Source organism: Haliotis cracherodii, unplaced genomic scaffold (genome assembly GCF_022045235.1).
Source record: "Haliotis cracherodii isolate W230 unplaced genomic scaffold, xgHalCrac1.p SCAF_15, whole genome shotgun sequence".
NCBI lineage: Eukaryota > Metazoa > Mollusca > Gastropoda > Lepetellida > Haliotidae > Haliotis > Haliotis cracherodii.
In genome coordinates, this window is record NW_027266270.1 from 33205036 (window position 1) to 33219247 (window position 14212).

At 42.4% G+C, this 14212-nt stretch overlaps 1 protein-coding gene across 2 annotated transcripts in view; it reads left to right on the forward strand.

Moving 5' to 3' along the window:
• The first annotated feature begins 529 nt into the window (after nt 1–529).
• Nucleotides 530–14212, forward strand: part of LOC139462530 (ras-related protein Rap1-like) — a 45167-nt gene continuing 31484 nt past the window's right edge. The window contains exons 1-2 of one of the 2 annotated variants that reach the window (XM_071244318.1): nt 530–1987; nt 2102–2518. In XM_071244318.1, the coding sequence (XP_071100419.1) occupies nt 2401–2518 (118 nt within the window). In that variant the 5' untranslated portion in view covers nt 530–1987; nt 2102–2400. Of the gene's footprint in view, nt 2519–14212 lie in introns of both variants that reach the window. The other variant, XM_071244317.1, reaches the window with a different exon arrangement.

Genomic DNA, 14212 nt, shown 5'->3' on the forward strand with positions numbered 1-14212 from the left:
GGCAGGAATACGGGTAGGTGTTCAGTAGCCCATTCTTGTCGTAAAAGGCGACTAACGGGATAGGATGGCCCGACTCGCTGACTTGGTTGATGCATGTCATCGTATCCAAATTGCGTGGATCGATGCTCATGATGTCAATCACTGGATTGCCTGGTCCAGACTCGATTATTTACAGACCGCCGTCATATAGCTGGAATATTGCTGAGTGCGGCATTAAACAACAAACAAATGCAAATGTAATATACCATGTGTCAGATCCTCGCATTCACATCTCACAAACATACATCTATAACACATTTCCCCAAATGTCTTTTCAATGTCTTTTTCATATGAATAATATGCAATTTCCAGCGCATCAGTAACTCGAGCAGTTTACCTGGGTTATCTAATCGCAGCAGTTGCTCGTTCCAAGATCTGAAATGAGTTAACGAGGATCCAATCGTTTATACCTATGGTAAAGCACAATGTGGGAGAAGAGCTATCGGCAATACATGTGGATGGCATCAGAGAACGATTGAGCCCCTCACCGCAGCTCGAGCGGGTTCATTCTTATTCCCGGCTAGCGAATTCGGTCAGAGTGCTACGCTACTGGAAATAACACCAACCGTCCCATAGCGGTATTCGGTTTTGTCATTGATGTAAACAATCGAGGGAAAAAAGTCAACTCTCGCTTGGATTACTGACAGCGTAAGTAGGACATTGGATATGTAGTGTTGTACATAACATTTCCCCGTTGTCGCATGGGCAATGTACATGCTATAGACATCGAGCGGTGATTCACTGGGAGGCGACGGCTATAGGCTGAGCATTGTGTCCGATTACGTGGCGGTGGATTTAGAATAGATGTGCCGTTGAACCAAAGTCAGGAAGGACGTTGTTCATTTCTTATATACACATGGCCGTGTGATATTGACATGCACGAGGCAATGACATGAAAATGTGGTGACATGAGGATGGATAATGAAGAAGGATGAGCAAGTGTTTGAGGAAGTATGTGAGTGTTTTCGTGTAAGTACATAGAAGCGTAGATACAGGAAGAAGAAAGCTAGTACGGACGCTTGACATACTGCGTGTAATTAACGTGATTAGTGACGTGTCTGTTGTGACAACTGTGCAATCGGAATCAGTGTGTACATTTAACATAGCAATAACATCACAACAGGTTAGATGACTCGCAGATGTTGATCGCCATTTCCCTGCTGCATCAAGGATTATATAGCGGATTAAATCTGATAAAGACAGGATAAAGCGACATTGTAAAGACACCAGAATATATGTGACGAGCGTGGAGGTGTGGGAAGACCTGGCTGGATACAAGTGATGTGTTTATAGAAGTTGATACATATACGGGCTGGGTTGTGAGGAGGAGAAGGATTTACGTGAATAGTTTTGTATTCACATCATGTGAATACCGAGCTGAAGATTTTTCATATTTATGCAATCCTGTGTTTCGTATTGACGCTACGCGGGAGTGTCAAACAGAACGTCTGTGGTTGTAATAACACCGTGCATTGTGTAAACACGGGCGGAGAGCACTGACGGTCGGGACACCTGGTGGTATCAATATATCAAGTTCAAGTGACACGGAGTCATACAGCCCCGCACCATCAAGTCATACAAATATAAACAGTCTCGCGTGACCGACTGTTCTGAAGGTTTAAGTGTCTGCAGGTCAAGGGACACGGATTTATAAACAATGACCGATGATGTCAAGTGATACAAGTATAAAATACGTTTTTAGTGATACAAATATATACTGGCCAAGTGATACATGTGTTTAAAGGTCACGTTATACAAGTGTACAAAGGTGACGTGATACAAGTGTACAAAGGTCACGTGATACAAGTGTACAAAGGTCACGTGATACAAGTGTACAGAGGTCACGTGATACACGTATAAACAAATCAAGTGGTACAACTCTATTACGATCACTCGTAAATCCAAAATGGAAGGCATATTGATAACTCAAGTGATACATCTATAAAAGGTCAAGTGATACATCTAAAAAGGCCAAGTGATACATCTATAAAAAGTCAAGTGATACATCTATAAAAGGTCAAGTGATACATCTTTAAAAGGTCAAGTGATACAAGTATAAAAGGCCAAGTGATACATCTATAAAAGACCAAGTGATACATCTATAAAAGACCAAGTGATACATCTATAAAAGGTCAAGTGATACATCTATAAAAGGTCAAATGATACGTCTATAAAAGGTCAAATGATACGTCTTTCGGGAGTACCGAAGCACCAAGTGATACACGTGTATTAACTGGACCTTTCCACCCAGGTATACATACTCGCCTAACATGGACACCCGTAACAGCTTGTGATCATCATTGTTGCCAAGCGATAGTGTTGAGTAGTGACGGCGTGGACCTACAGACAGGGCGTGGCACCATGTGGTGTGGGTCAGGACGTACGGGGAGGGAGAGGCTGAGGTCAGACAGCGAATGTTCCACCTACGACGAGGAGTGCAAGATCGTCATAGTTGGGTCATCCAGTGTCGGGAAGACAGGTACGTCCATCACTGTTTCCTTAAGGGACTGGGAGGCTGGGTAGCCCAGTGGTTTAAGTGTGCTCTCGTCACACCGTAGGCCAGAGTTTGATTCCCTACACGGGTACATTTTTCATGTCCCCGGCATCATATTGTTGGAATATTGCTAAAAGCGGCGTAAAACTACACCCAGTTTCTTACAGGGAAGATACCCTCGGCCCAATTTGAAGTCTAAGCTAATTTGATCCAAGTCCCTAAGAAAATATTTGTCTGAAAACTCAAATTTCATTATGTCTATTATTATAGCAGGCAATACCTACACTAATTACGCTGATATAAAGTATAAGAAAAAACATCTAACCATGACATTTTTAAGTTAATTCGACCATCAAATAAAGGTTCAGTAAGGGTTTGGAACACGAGTTCGTCCTTTTTACCCCTTTCAGTATGACACAAGTAAAATTAAAGAGGCCAAATGGGTACTTTACCACACCCCTACCCCCGCCATCAGCCCCGCCCCACCCCCTCTCAAGCCCTTACCCCACTCCTCGGTGGTAGGGAACAGTCTATCTTAGGAAGATTTCAGAGAAACCGTGAACAGACTTATTCAGATAATCAAGTTTTAATTAATATAAAAGCGTATAGATATTAAAATAACAAAACATGCACTACCATATAACACGTGACCTTAATCAATACAAGATTGTTTGAAGTCCCAAATGGTATAGTATGAATGTGTAGTTCATTAAACAAATACTTTTGCCTGTTAATGTTTGGAGTGAGTATGGCTTTACGCCGCTTTTAGCAATATTCCAGCAATATCACGGCTGGAGACACAAGAAATGACCTTCATACAATGTACCCATGTGGGAAATCGAACCCGGATCTTCGGCGTGACGAGCGAACGCTTTAACCACTAGGCTACCCGACCGCTCCGTTTATGTTTAGACGATGTGCAATACTTATTATTGAGTATATGTATAGTATAGTATATATCCAATTTTCAATTATAGACTTTCACTGCTCGGCGGTTTAAATATATAAATATATTTGAAACTATCTGACTACAAACGAATTGTTGCGTAGGTAATGACTATTCCAGAATATGTTTCCCAACAATCACGATTACCTAGCATTACATATACACCCTTATACACCCATGACCTTTCTATTGTTACCATTGCATACCATTACAGCGAAAACCAACAATAAATAAACGTTTATTGCCTTTTTGTGAGTTTAGATAGTATTGATGTTGAGGATAACAAGATCCTCAACTATATCAAGTTTTAATACTTCTATCTGTACACAGGGAATATAGACTTATTGTAACAAAGCCATAGTCTTGCGACAAAATCATTGAAATGCGGGCCACCTCGACATGGATCGCGTCAAGTTTTTTCACCCAGCGGAATTTAGTCTGGTGAACAACAGAATAACTATTTACGCTATGGCTTCCGAAATAAATATATTTCACATTGTTGTGTAAAGCATAGCATAGTTTTTAAACTGCGATCTCGGTGCATACAATGCACGCTGTTTACTGTATGGGTATTAAGGTTAAAGTGCCCTACATTCGGTTTTCTGCGCACCAGTAGGTCAAACTCGGAAATGACTGTTTCCCATTTGTGAAATTTGTGTGAATTGTACGTTTTTCTCCGAAATTGTCGTGTCATTTAGTGCATTCACAGTCCTTGTCAAAACTACGAAATCGATCCAATCACCCAAATTGTATTTTGACACCAGTTCATAAGTTCATGTATCAAGAAAAGCTCTATATTTACTTTGAATTACCACTCAGAACGACTCGACTGTTTCCGGAGGCACGGTTGTGTTTGCGCATATGGTTGATTTCCTTACAGTGACCTTTAATGCATATGGTCTGCCCAAACTGAAAACCCAGTTTTTCAGCGAGTCTTGGTGACATGGCGTTTTCATATGTTTGCGCTGCATATTTTGCGCTAACTAACATGGTCGACATTTATCATGAAACATCGGGTTAAAGGAGAGCAAACGCAGGATTCAGCGTGCACAATGAATGCCGAGCGGACTCGGTGGAATTAAGTGATTATATCCGGTGCCTAGACATAATTACTTTAACTGCTGATAAAGGTTTACCATTCGATATGATGGTTTGTGGTAGTGGTTGTTCTCGTGATACAGCTTTTTGTGGCATTTCGAGTCAAAATACAGTAAACTACGGTTATAACGAACTCTAAGGGACTACTAATTTTAGTTCGTAATAACCTTACTTCGTTATAAGCATATATACAGCCATAATACAGCATAACTACAGCATATAGTCGGGACCAAAAAGTAAGTTCGTTTTATCCGTCAGTTCGTAATAGGCGTGTTCGTTTTAACCGTATTTTTAGGCGTGTTCGTTTTAACCGTAGTCTACTGTATGTCAAACAGAATTGTGACGGGAGTTCACTAACTGTCCTTAATTCACACGGCAATGTATATGGTGCAATTACGTCAGTGATCAATCACGCCATGACACTGTGTATATATTTGTATTCATGTACTTTAGTTTAGCATCTGTTAAGACAATTAGTCACCCTTCATTATCGTATTATCGTCCACAGTTCGAAAATGTCATTGTGAAGATCTAATGCTGATCTCCACCCCTCTGTGTCATCCTCGGGGAAAGTTCCTTGTGCGCCATGTTTGTAGTTCAGGCGACTGAAATATACCCGTGAATATTCTGGGTTAGAATAGGTCTTCAGTAACCACTGCTTGTCGTAAGAGGGGATTAACGGGATCGGGGGGTCAGGCCCGTTGACTTTGTTGATGCATGTCATCGTATCCCAATTGCGTAGGTCGATACTCATGATGTCAATCACTGGATTGTCTGGTCCAGACTCGATTATTTACAGACCGGCGTAATATAGCTGTAATATTCCAAAAGTGACGTTAAACAACAAACAAACACAATGAGGATCGTGTGAACACAGTAGCCGTAATGAGTTAGTGAATGAGTTGGGTTTAACGCTGCTTTGAACAGTATTCCAGTTATATTACGGCGCTTTACGGGCACGCCTTATGGGGCAAGTGTGCACAGGGAAGGGTCGACTGGGGCATCCGTTACCGCCAATGGCTGATGCGTATTGACATTGCTGCGGATGAAATCATCCGAGCAACTGTCAGCTGTGACGCCTTCCAGCTAGTTGTATGTCAGTGTGTCCGGTGACAGGTGGACCAACTCTACTGTCAATGCCTGGTTTGCCTGATCCAGACTCGAACACACTCACTCGCTTTGTCATTGAAACCGCGAAGATCCGGGATAGAATAGGTCTTCACCAACGCCTACTTGCTGTAAAAGGCGACTATGCTTGTCGTAAGAGGCGACTAACGGGATCGGGTGGTCAGGCTCGCTGACTTGGTTGATGCATGTCATCGTATCCAAATTAGGTAGAACGACGTTCATGGTATCAATCACTGGATTGTCTGGTCCAGACTCGATGATTTACAGACCGCCGTGATATAGCTGGAATATTGCTGAGTTCGGCGTTAAACAACAACAAAATAATCAAAAGCTTAGTCACAACAACTGTGACCATGACCTAACTCTCCCTAAATTTGGCATGTCATTCTTCACATTAAAGAGAACACAATTCAACATATGATCTGCGGTAAAAACATTCAGCTCTGAAAACAGACGGCCTTTGTTCTGCACTAAAAGGAGAAAGCGAAGTACTTTCGGAGATATTCCCAGTTGAATAGACAGGTAAAACCTGCTTTGGTGCATCTTAATGAACAAGACATAAATATGCAGTTAAACGCATGTATGCACTTTCTTCATACACGTATCTGTAGCGGAACATCTATCTCTCTGTCTGTTAGTTTCGGCGTTTGCGTGTTATCTTAATATGACCCTGTACAGAAATCAGGTTTTCACAATCGTCGTCTGTTAGATGAATTCGTGGGTTGGTCAAAAGTTCAAAGCCTGACTAACTTTCAACTCTGGGCCATAACAAATTGAACTTGTCAATGTAGTATTGAAGAGCAGTGAAATTATGTTGAAAAATAAAATAAATAGACTTTCACAATTGTTGGTTTCGTTTGTTAGGCTTAGAACTTTTTTTGACCAGCCCTAGCGGTGAAGTTCCTTAACAAATTCATTTGTTTACCGGTTGATGCCTCCAAGGGTGTGCGCAGCTCCATTGTTGTGGAACTAGTAAACGATCTTCTGGGTTCACGTTAATAATTTAATTAAAAACATTATACCCTATTTCACGGTATTAGAAAATGTCATGTGTTTGTAAATTGGTAAATACCGGATCCAGTGACACAGTGATCACATTCTACAGCCTCACAACCACAGAGCAGCTTAATTGATGGACCATAATGGGTTAAAACGACCTTGACTGTGACAAAACACCACGGACAGGAGTGTGTTATCGTCAGCGAGATGGTAAAACACTCCATGTCCGACTCGGTCACTCCACCCCCGGTCACTGTGACACAATGCTTTGACATAAATATAACCTCGATAAGGGCAACTGTTTTATTTTCGCTGGCCCCAATTGAGCATTGATAGTGTTTTAGGCGGAACCGGTATTAGATATACGCTGTAAGCTTCTTATTACGTATATTGAGATTATAGGAGGAATGGGAGCTCGTGAGTAGAAGAACAGCATTTAGCGTTAACGTCAGTAATGTGATCATGTTCGGACATATTTCAAACAGTTTTAAAGCGTCCTTCGCTCACTCAAACATTTCAAACAATATTTTGCGATTATGGATTATTTCGATTGACAAATATCACCATCATTGTCATTACCATCATCATCATCATCATCATCATCATCATCATCATCATCATCGTCTTAATACATGTCATCGTATCCCAGTTACGTAGATCGACGTTCATGGTATCAATCGCTTGTATCGCGGTATCATCATCAATACCACCACTATCATCATCATCATCATGATCATCATCATCATCATCAATACCACCACTATCATGATCATCATCATCATCAATACCACCACTATCATCATCATCATCATCATCATCATCATCATCATCATCAATACCACCACTATCACCATCATCATCATAATCAATACCACCACTATCATCATTATCATCATCATCAATACCACCACTATCCCCATCATCATCAATACCACCACTATCATCATCATCATCATCAATACCACCACTACCATCATCATCATCATCATCAATATCACCATCATCATCAATACCACCACTATCATCATCATCATCATCAATACCACCACTATCAACATCATCATCATAATCTATACCACCACTATCATCATCATCAATACCACCACTACCATCATCATCATTATCATCAATACCACCACTACCATCATCATCATCATCAATACCACCACTATCACCATCAATACCACCACTATCATCATCATCATCATCATCAATACCACCACTATCATCATCATCATCACCACCGCAACCACCACCACTAACATCATCATCATCTGTATGTACACTGGCGTGAAATCACTAAGGACACCGAGAATTGATGTGGTATACCAGACCCGGAACCAAACCCTGGCGTAAGGCGTGATGGTCTTACCCACACACAACAGCCCCCATCCCCTGTACACTTAACTCGGTAAATCTACAGAAATATTACAGCCTGACGTAAACAATACGTCTGGAAATTATAGTAGTTAAAAGGTTCACCGAAAACGTGATTTAAATTAATTGCAATATGAGAACAGTCCTTTTTAACCCATATCCTTCTCTGACATTTCACTTAGAACCATGTTTATTGTGCGTGGGAGAAATGCTTTAACGCAGTTGTGAAGTTGAGGCAGTTTAGAAACCAGTTGTTCAGAAGAATACCTCAAACTAACGTGTTTTCGCCGTGACATATAACGGGTCCGGGTAGAGTCTAGAATATCACATATTTACACGGTGAGGCTGTGTATACATACATGGAAGTCATGGTGAAGAAAACGGGGGAGGTGTTTTGGTTGAAAATAGATGTTTTAACGGGACTTTGGATGTGACGTTAAAATTTAACTCGCTCTCTAACTCTCGTCACGATATGCCTTAAATATTGCCGTTGTGACGCTAAATTCACATTTGCTGCTACATACATGTATTTCCACCCGGGGGACCCAGGGTAGCATGTGACCCCAGCACCCCATTGTCGTAAGTCTCTCTCTCTCTCTCTCTCTCTCTCTCTCTCTCTCTCTCTCTCTCTCTCTCTCTCTCTCTCTCCATAGCGAGGTATAGTGCACTTAGTTTACAAATAATAACTATCACTGGTGAATTTCATGCCAACCTTTTGAAACGACTGATCGAGTCTAACGAAGAGAGGCGTCGCGTCTAACGTCTTGATATCCACCAGGACGTTGCTCCAGTGCATACTAGTCATGCTATAAGGGCTGATGTATCTCTCCACTTGCCGCAGAAGAAACCCGGCAGACAATTTCTTAAAAGACGCCGTATGTATCACATCGTGTTATTATAATACGGTAAAGCTCGCGACGTATGGCTCACATCATGTTTGCCGCTGTACGAGCTGGTGCGGAGGAACTAAAACATCTGCCTGTTTCTAAAGACTTTCTATCTCGCACACACACGCACCTGCATCACTCATCCCCACAGTCCGCCATTATTTCTACAAGACACTAGTGACTGTACCCAGTGTATGGGGGGCTGGGCAGGTCCTACGTGGGGCCAACCTGGACGTATTGGACGTATATCCGTAATGCATATATTGAGCAGGAACGCATGGGGGGAAAAGCCAGGTATTTTGCACCTGTGTTGCGTTCTCTGACTCCGCCAGGTGTTTATATGAAGGTGAGCCAAGGAAAGCTGACATTTACTCCCGTTATCTTGACGCGTGACTCTGAAGAATTCATGTTATACGGCGTAAACAAGTAATTGGGTGAGTGAGTATGGTTTTACGCCGCTTTTACCAATATTCCAGTAACACAGGCTTCACACATTGCACCCATGTGGGGAATCGAACCCGGGTCTTCGGCGTGACCAGCCAACGCTTTAACCACTAGGCTACCCCACCGTCACTCGTACAGAAAGATGAGTCAGTTTCTTATACTTGTTTCGTATATTCGGGGGACATGGGAAGTGTTATGCCTGAATACATTAAGAAATATCCTTTTCTGATTAAATCGGATTAAATCAGTCAGAAACTCAACAAAACGGTGGAGTCGGAAAACCTACCATCCGGAAAATAATATGAAGAACCCACTATTTAGATAGCCGAATAATAAATGCAATAAATAAATAGCAATTAAGTCTCAGACCAACACGCAAACAGTCAACATGGGCTTATTTTAATAAGCACCACTACTACCCCCCCCCCCCCCCCCCACACACACACACACACACACCACCACCACCCACCCCACCCCCACTCTCCCATCCACAAATACACCTACACTCACTCACACACACACGTGAACATTCTTGAAAACGACGGCAGGGAGTGCTCTACCATACACTTCCGGCTCACGACTTACGGCGCACGTAATCTGTGTCACGTAACGCAACCTTGAACTCTACGTGCTCCGTTCTGGAGTTGAAATTCACACACGTGCCCGAGTATGCGCGTGCACATGGTTTATCTATTCACGTGCTCCAGCAAACATTTCGGGTTATTTTCGCACCTTGTTGGCATTTCGGTAAATTCAATTTCTTTGAGAAGAAACTACGCTAATAACAAGCATGGTTTCTTGTAAGATTCCGACAAGGGTTGTGTCTATTCCACAGGAATTGTTTTTGGTACTTTGTCGGAGGTTCGCGTAAACATCTGCGGTGTACGTCTGTAGGTACCACCTGGGAAAACAACATGGCGCGGTGCGGCAGTAGCGGTGTGGGTACAGAGAGGGTAAGACGTGTACTCCTTGGGGGTCGGGGAAGAGTTGGTCACGCTGCTTGATGCACCAGAATGTGTTGTGATGACTCGGCGACACCGTGAGAGAGAGTGAGAGGGAACGACACGTGGGTGGGGGAGGGGTGGAGACATGGGGAGGAGAAGAAAGAGAGTGCGGGAAGGAGAGAAAGGAGAAGATAAGGAGACATGGGACGGGAGAGAAGAACCGGACAAAAGAAAGAGTGGGAAGGGGGAAAGAGCGGACAGAAGGAAGAATTGAGAAAGGAAGAGAGAAAGTGAGAAGGGAGGAATAGTGGGAAGGAGACATGGGGTGGGAGAAAAGCGAACAGAAGAAAGAGAAGGGAGAAAGAAACAAGAGTTGAGAAAGGAAGAGAGATAGTGAGAAGGGAGAAATAGTGGGAAGGAGACATGGGGTTGGAGAAAAACGGACAGGAGAAAGAGAAGGGAGAAAGAGACAAGAAATGAGAAAGGAAGAGAGGAGTGGCGCAGGAGAAAAAGCGGGAACAGAATGGAAAGGGAAAATGTGGGAAGAGAGAATGGGAGCAGGACAGAAGGTACATAGAAGGGGAGAACGGAAAGGAAAACGGGAAGATGAAAAATATAGGGGGGTGGGGGGTTGTGGGGAGAAAGTGACAGGATCCTCGCACTGTTGACATGATTCTGTAGGACTCCATGCACGCACACATCCAATTTATTTAGAAACACTCACTTTAAAACGCCATGTCATAACAACATCAGATAGTAAACCGAGCCAGAAATCTATGATTGTGGGTTCGAATCCCGGTTCGCCCTGATGATATTTCTACGTGTGTCAGCCCCATACGCGTGGGTTTCACCAAAGTGGCAAACGTCTGAGAACTGCATCACTTCGGGCTTTCCTCCCACATTAAGCAGACACGCCGTGATAGAACTGGAATACTGTTAAAAGCGGCGTTAAACCCAACTCACTCACTTACTCACTCACTCACTCACTAGAAAACCCAAACACGACACACGACTTAAAGATGGCTCTGTTCTACTAGTCATGGAGCAACACATATATTTATACCGCCAAGCACATCAACCAATTTGATATTTGACAGTCCTTGCGGGAGTCTAGTCTCGAGACATCTGAAATAGTCCGATCTGGCTCTTGAACGGACTCATAAACAATAGGCAGTAAGCTTCTTTTGTCAATGAAGAAACCCCTCTTCATCCACGGAATGTTCAGCGCCAAGACAGAACGCAGTAGTGACGTACGTTACATGTCTATATAATGTCAAGGTAAAAAAGATAGACATTGTTTGTTTGTGTTTTTGTATTATTTACGATCGGACTTTCATCAACGTTAATATGTTTCCCGGTTTTGCAAACATGGCCGTTGTCTGATCAATTTTATGTTGCTTGTGGCGGAGACTACCGTGAGATTAATCGCGGCGTAGATCAAATCCTGCTTTGTAGATAGTTACGTTTTTGTCAGAACATGTAGATCCGATTTAAAAGAGGATGGGATGGGAATTCTGGCTCCCGAGTTTGAGTGAGTGAGTGAGTTGTGTTTAGCGCCGCTTTTTAACAGTATTACAGTTATATCACGGCGTGTCAGCTTAATGTGGGAGGAAAGCCCGAAGTGATGCAGGTCTAAGACGTTTACCACTTCGGTGAAACCCACGAGCACGGGTATGGTGCTGACAAACCTAGAAACATAATCTGGGTGAACCTGGATTCGAACCCACAATCATAGGTTTCTGGCGTGCCCAAGGGACGCAACTCTGCACAGCGAATCGCGGCGCCTTAGACGACTGGGCCACCCGTGCCCCCTCCCGAGTTTGATAAGTTGATGGAAGGTTTGGGGCGAGTGAAGACTAACTCGGATCATATTATGACGTGGAACAGACTTGATCTAATACCATTGTGCTTTATTGTAATTTTGCTGACTGCAGCATAAAGATAATTTCGTCACTCGCAAGTAAAGCTTCAAAAGGCGAATGTTTTCGGCTCCAACGAGTAGAAGTAGTATGTACGACCCGCGAAGATCCGGGTTAGAATTGATCTTCAGCAACCCACGCTTGTCATAAGAGGCGACCAGCGGGACTGGGTGGTCGGCTCGATGACAAATATTGACATAAAAGCCAAGTACATTATCATTGTACCGTCCTACCCGTTTTCCAAATCCAATTTTCGAGTGAATACTTTCTTTTAGCCGGCTGTTTATACATTCTCCATCAACGCAAACATCACTTGCTTCATATATTGTCCTGATGAAGCCGACGTCACCTACACCACGACCAACTTATGGATGTCCATTTTATCGCGGACCGCCTCCGTGGTCTAGTGGTAGAGCGGTAGGTCCGGTTTTCGAACCCTGGCCGCGTCATACCAAAAGACGTTAAAAGATGGTACTTGTTGTTACCCTGTCTGGCGCACGTCATTAAGAGGCTAAAACAAGGACTGATCGGCTCGGAGTCAGTATACTGTGTCTGAGTGGGGTATTCATGTGAAACCGAATGAATATTCCCGCAGTACGACTGTAAATAATCAAGTCTGGACCTGACAATCCAGTGACTGACTCCATGAGCATCGATCCACGCACTTTCGATACGATGACATGCATCAACCAACCCAGCGAGCCTGACCTCCCGATCCCGTTAGTCGCCTCTCATGAGCTTACGACCAGCATATAAGTTGCTGGGGGTTCTATTCTTACTGGGAATCCCCACAAGTGGCCTTGGTAATGCTGAATGCGGCACAACATCACATTAATCATAGGTTTCTGGCTGGCCCAAGGGACTCTGCTCAGCGAATCGCGGCACCTTAGGCGACTGGGCCAGCAAATGTTGAAATATCTTGATGTACTTGCCGTATCTGGTTCCTGACGAGAATGTTTATTTATACGACGATGAAAACGTGTTTAAAAGTTTGGTGTTAGTGTTCCTTTTTTCCTTGTATCTTTTCATATGTCAATCACTAGTCGACAGTTTCATCTAACACATCTCATATATATCTAGAATTTCACACATTGGTATAATTATTTTTGAACCGACGCCCGAGGGATGATATGTAACCCATCATCCTTTTTATCTATCATAGAACAAAAAAATACAAAACATGTTTGACTTTTGAGTAAATGTTTCAACACAGAGGTGTATATTTCAGTATCAGTCAACACCATGTTACGTTTAATAGGCTAATGACGTCATATATGAGGAATAGATACGACACTACTTCATCACGTTTGCCAAAGCGAGACAAACATACTAATAATATCTCCAAGAGTTTTTTTATCACTAAAAACCAACTCCTAACATCAGTTGCAATATTTAACTCAGACGTTTAGAATTAATTTGAGATGAGGCAAAAAAAAACACTGCTTATTATCCCGAAACCCGCGGCCATGATGTTTCCGTAACAACTGTTACTAGACGCCGAGAAATTTCATCTAAACTTCTATCCAAAAAAAGGGAAGATAAATATTTGTTAACTATTCTACTAATATGAACTGAGGAGCAAAAGAAAGTATACAGAGTTTGTTTTTTATGTAATGGAAAATTGAAGAACTGACGTTTAATTTGATTATGTCAGATAATCCATCTCTCATTCCTGCTACAGTTTGTAAAAAGTCATCTTCGGCTGGGTAATTTTGTGTAAAAAATAAATTGGTTCAATGAAAACTGGGGTAAGAAACTGATATGACCCCAACTATGTTTGAAATGTAAATTTGTGCCGAAAAAAAAGTAATTTATTGATAAAATGTCTAAGCTATCCATCAGTAGTTGTGTATTATGTGATTATTTTTAAAAAGTTTAAATTTTAAAATCAAATTGATTTTAAAAAATAAAACTATGTGGAAATATTCTTTGAGAGT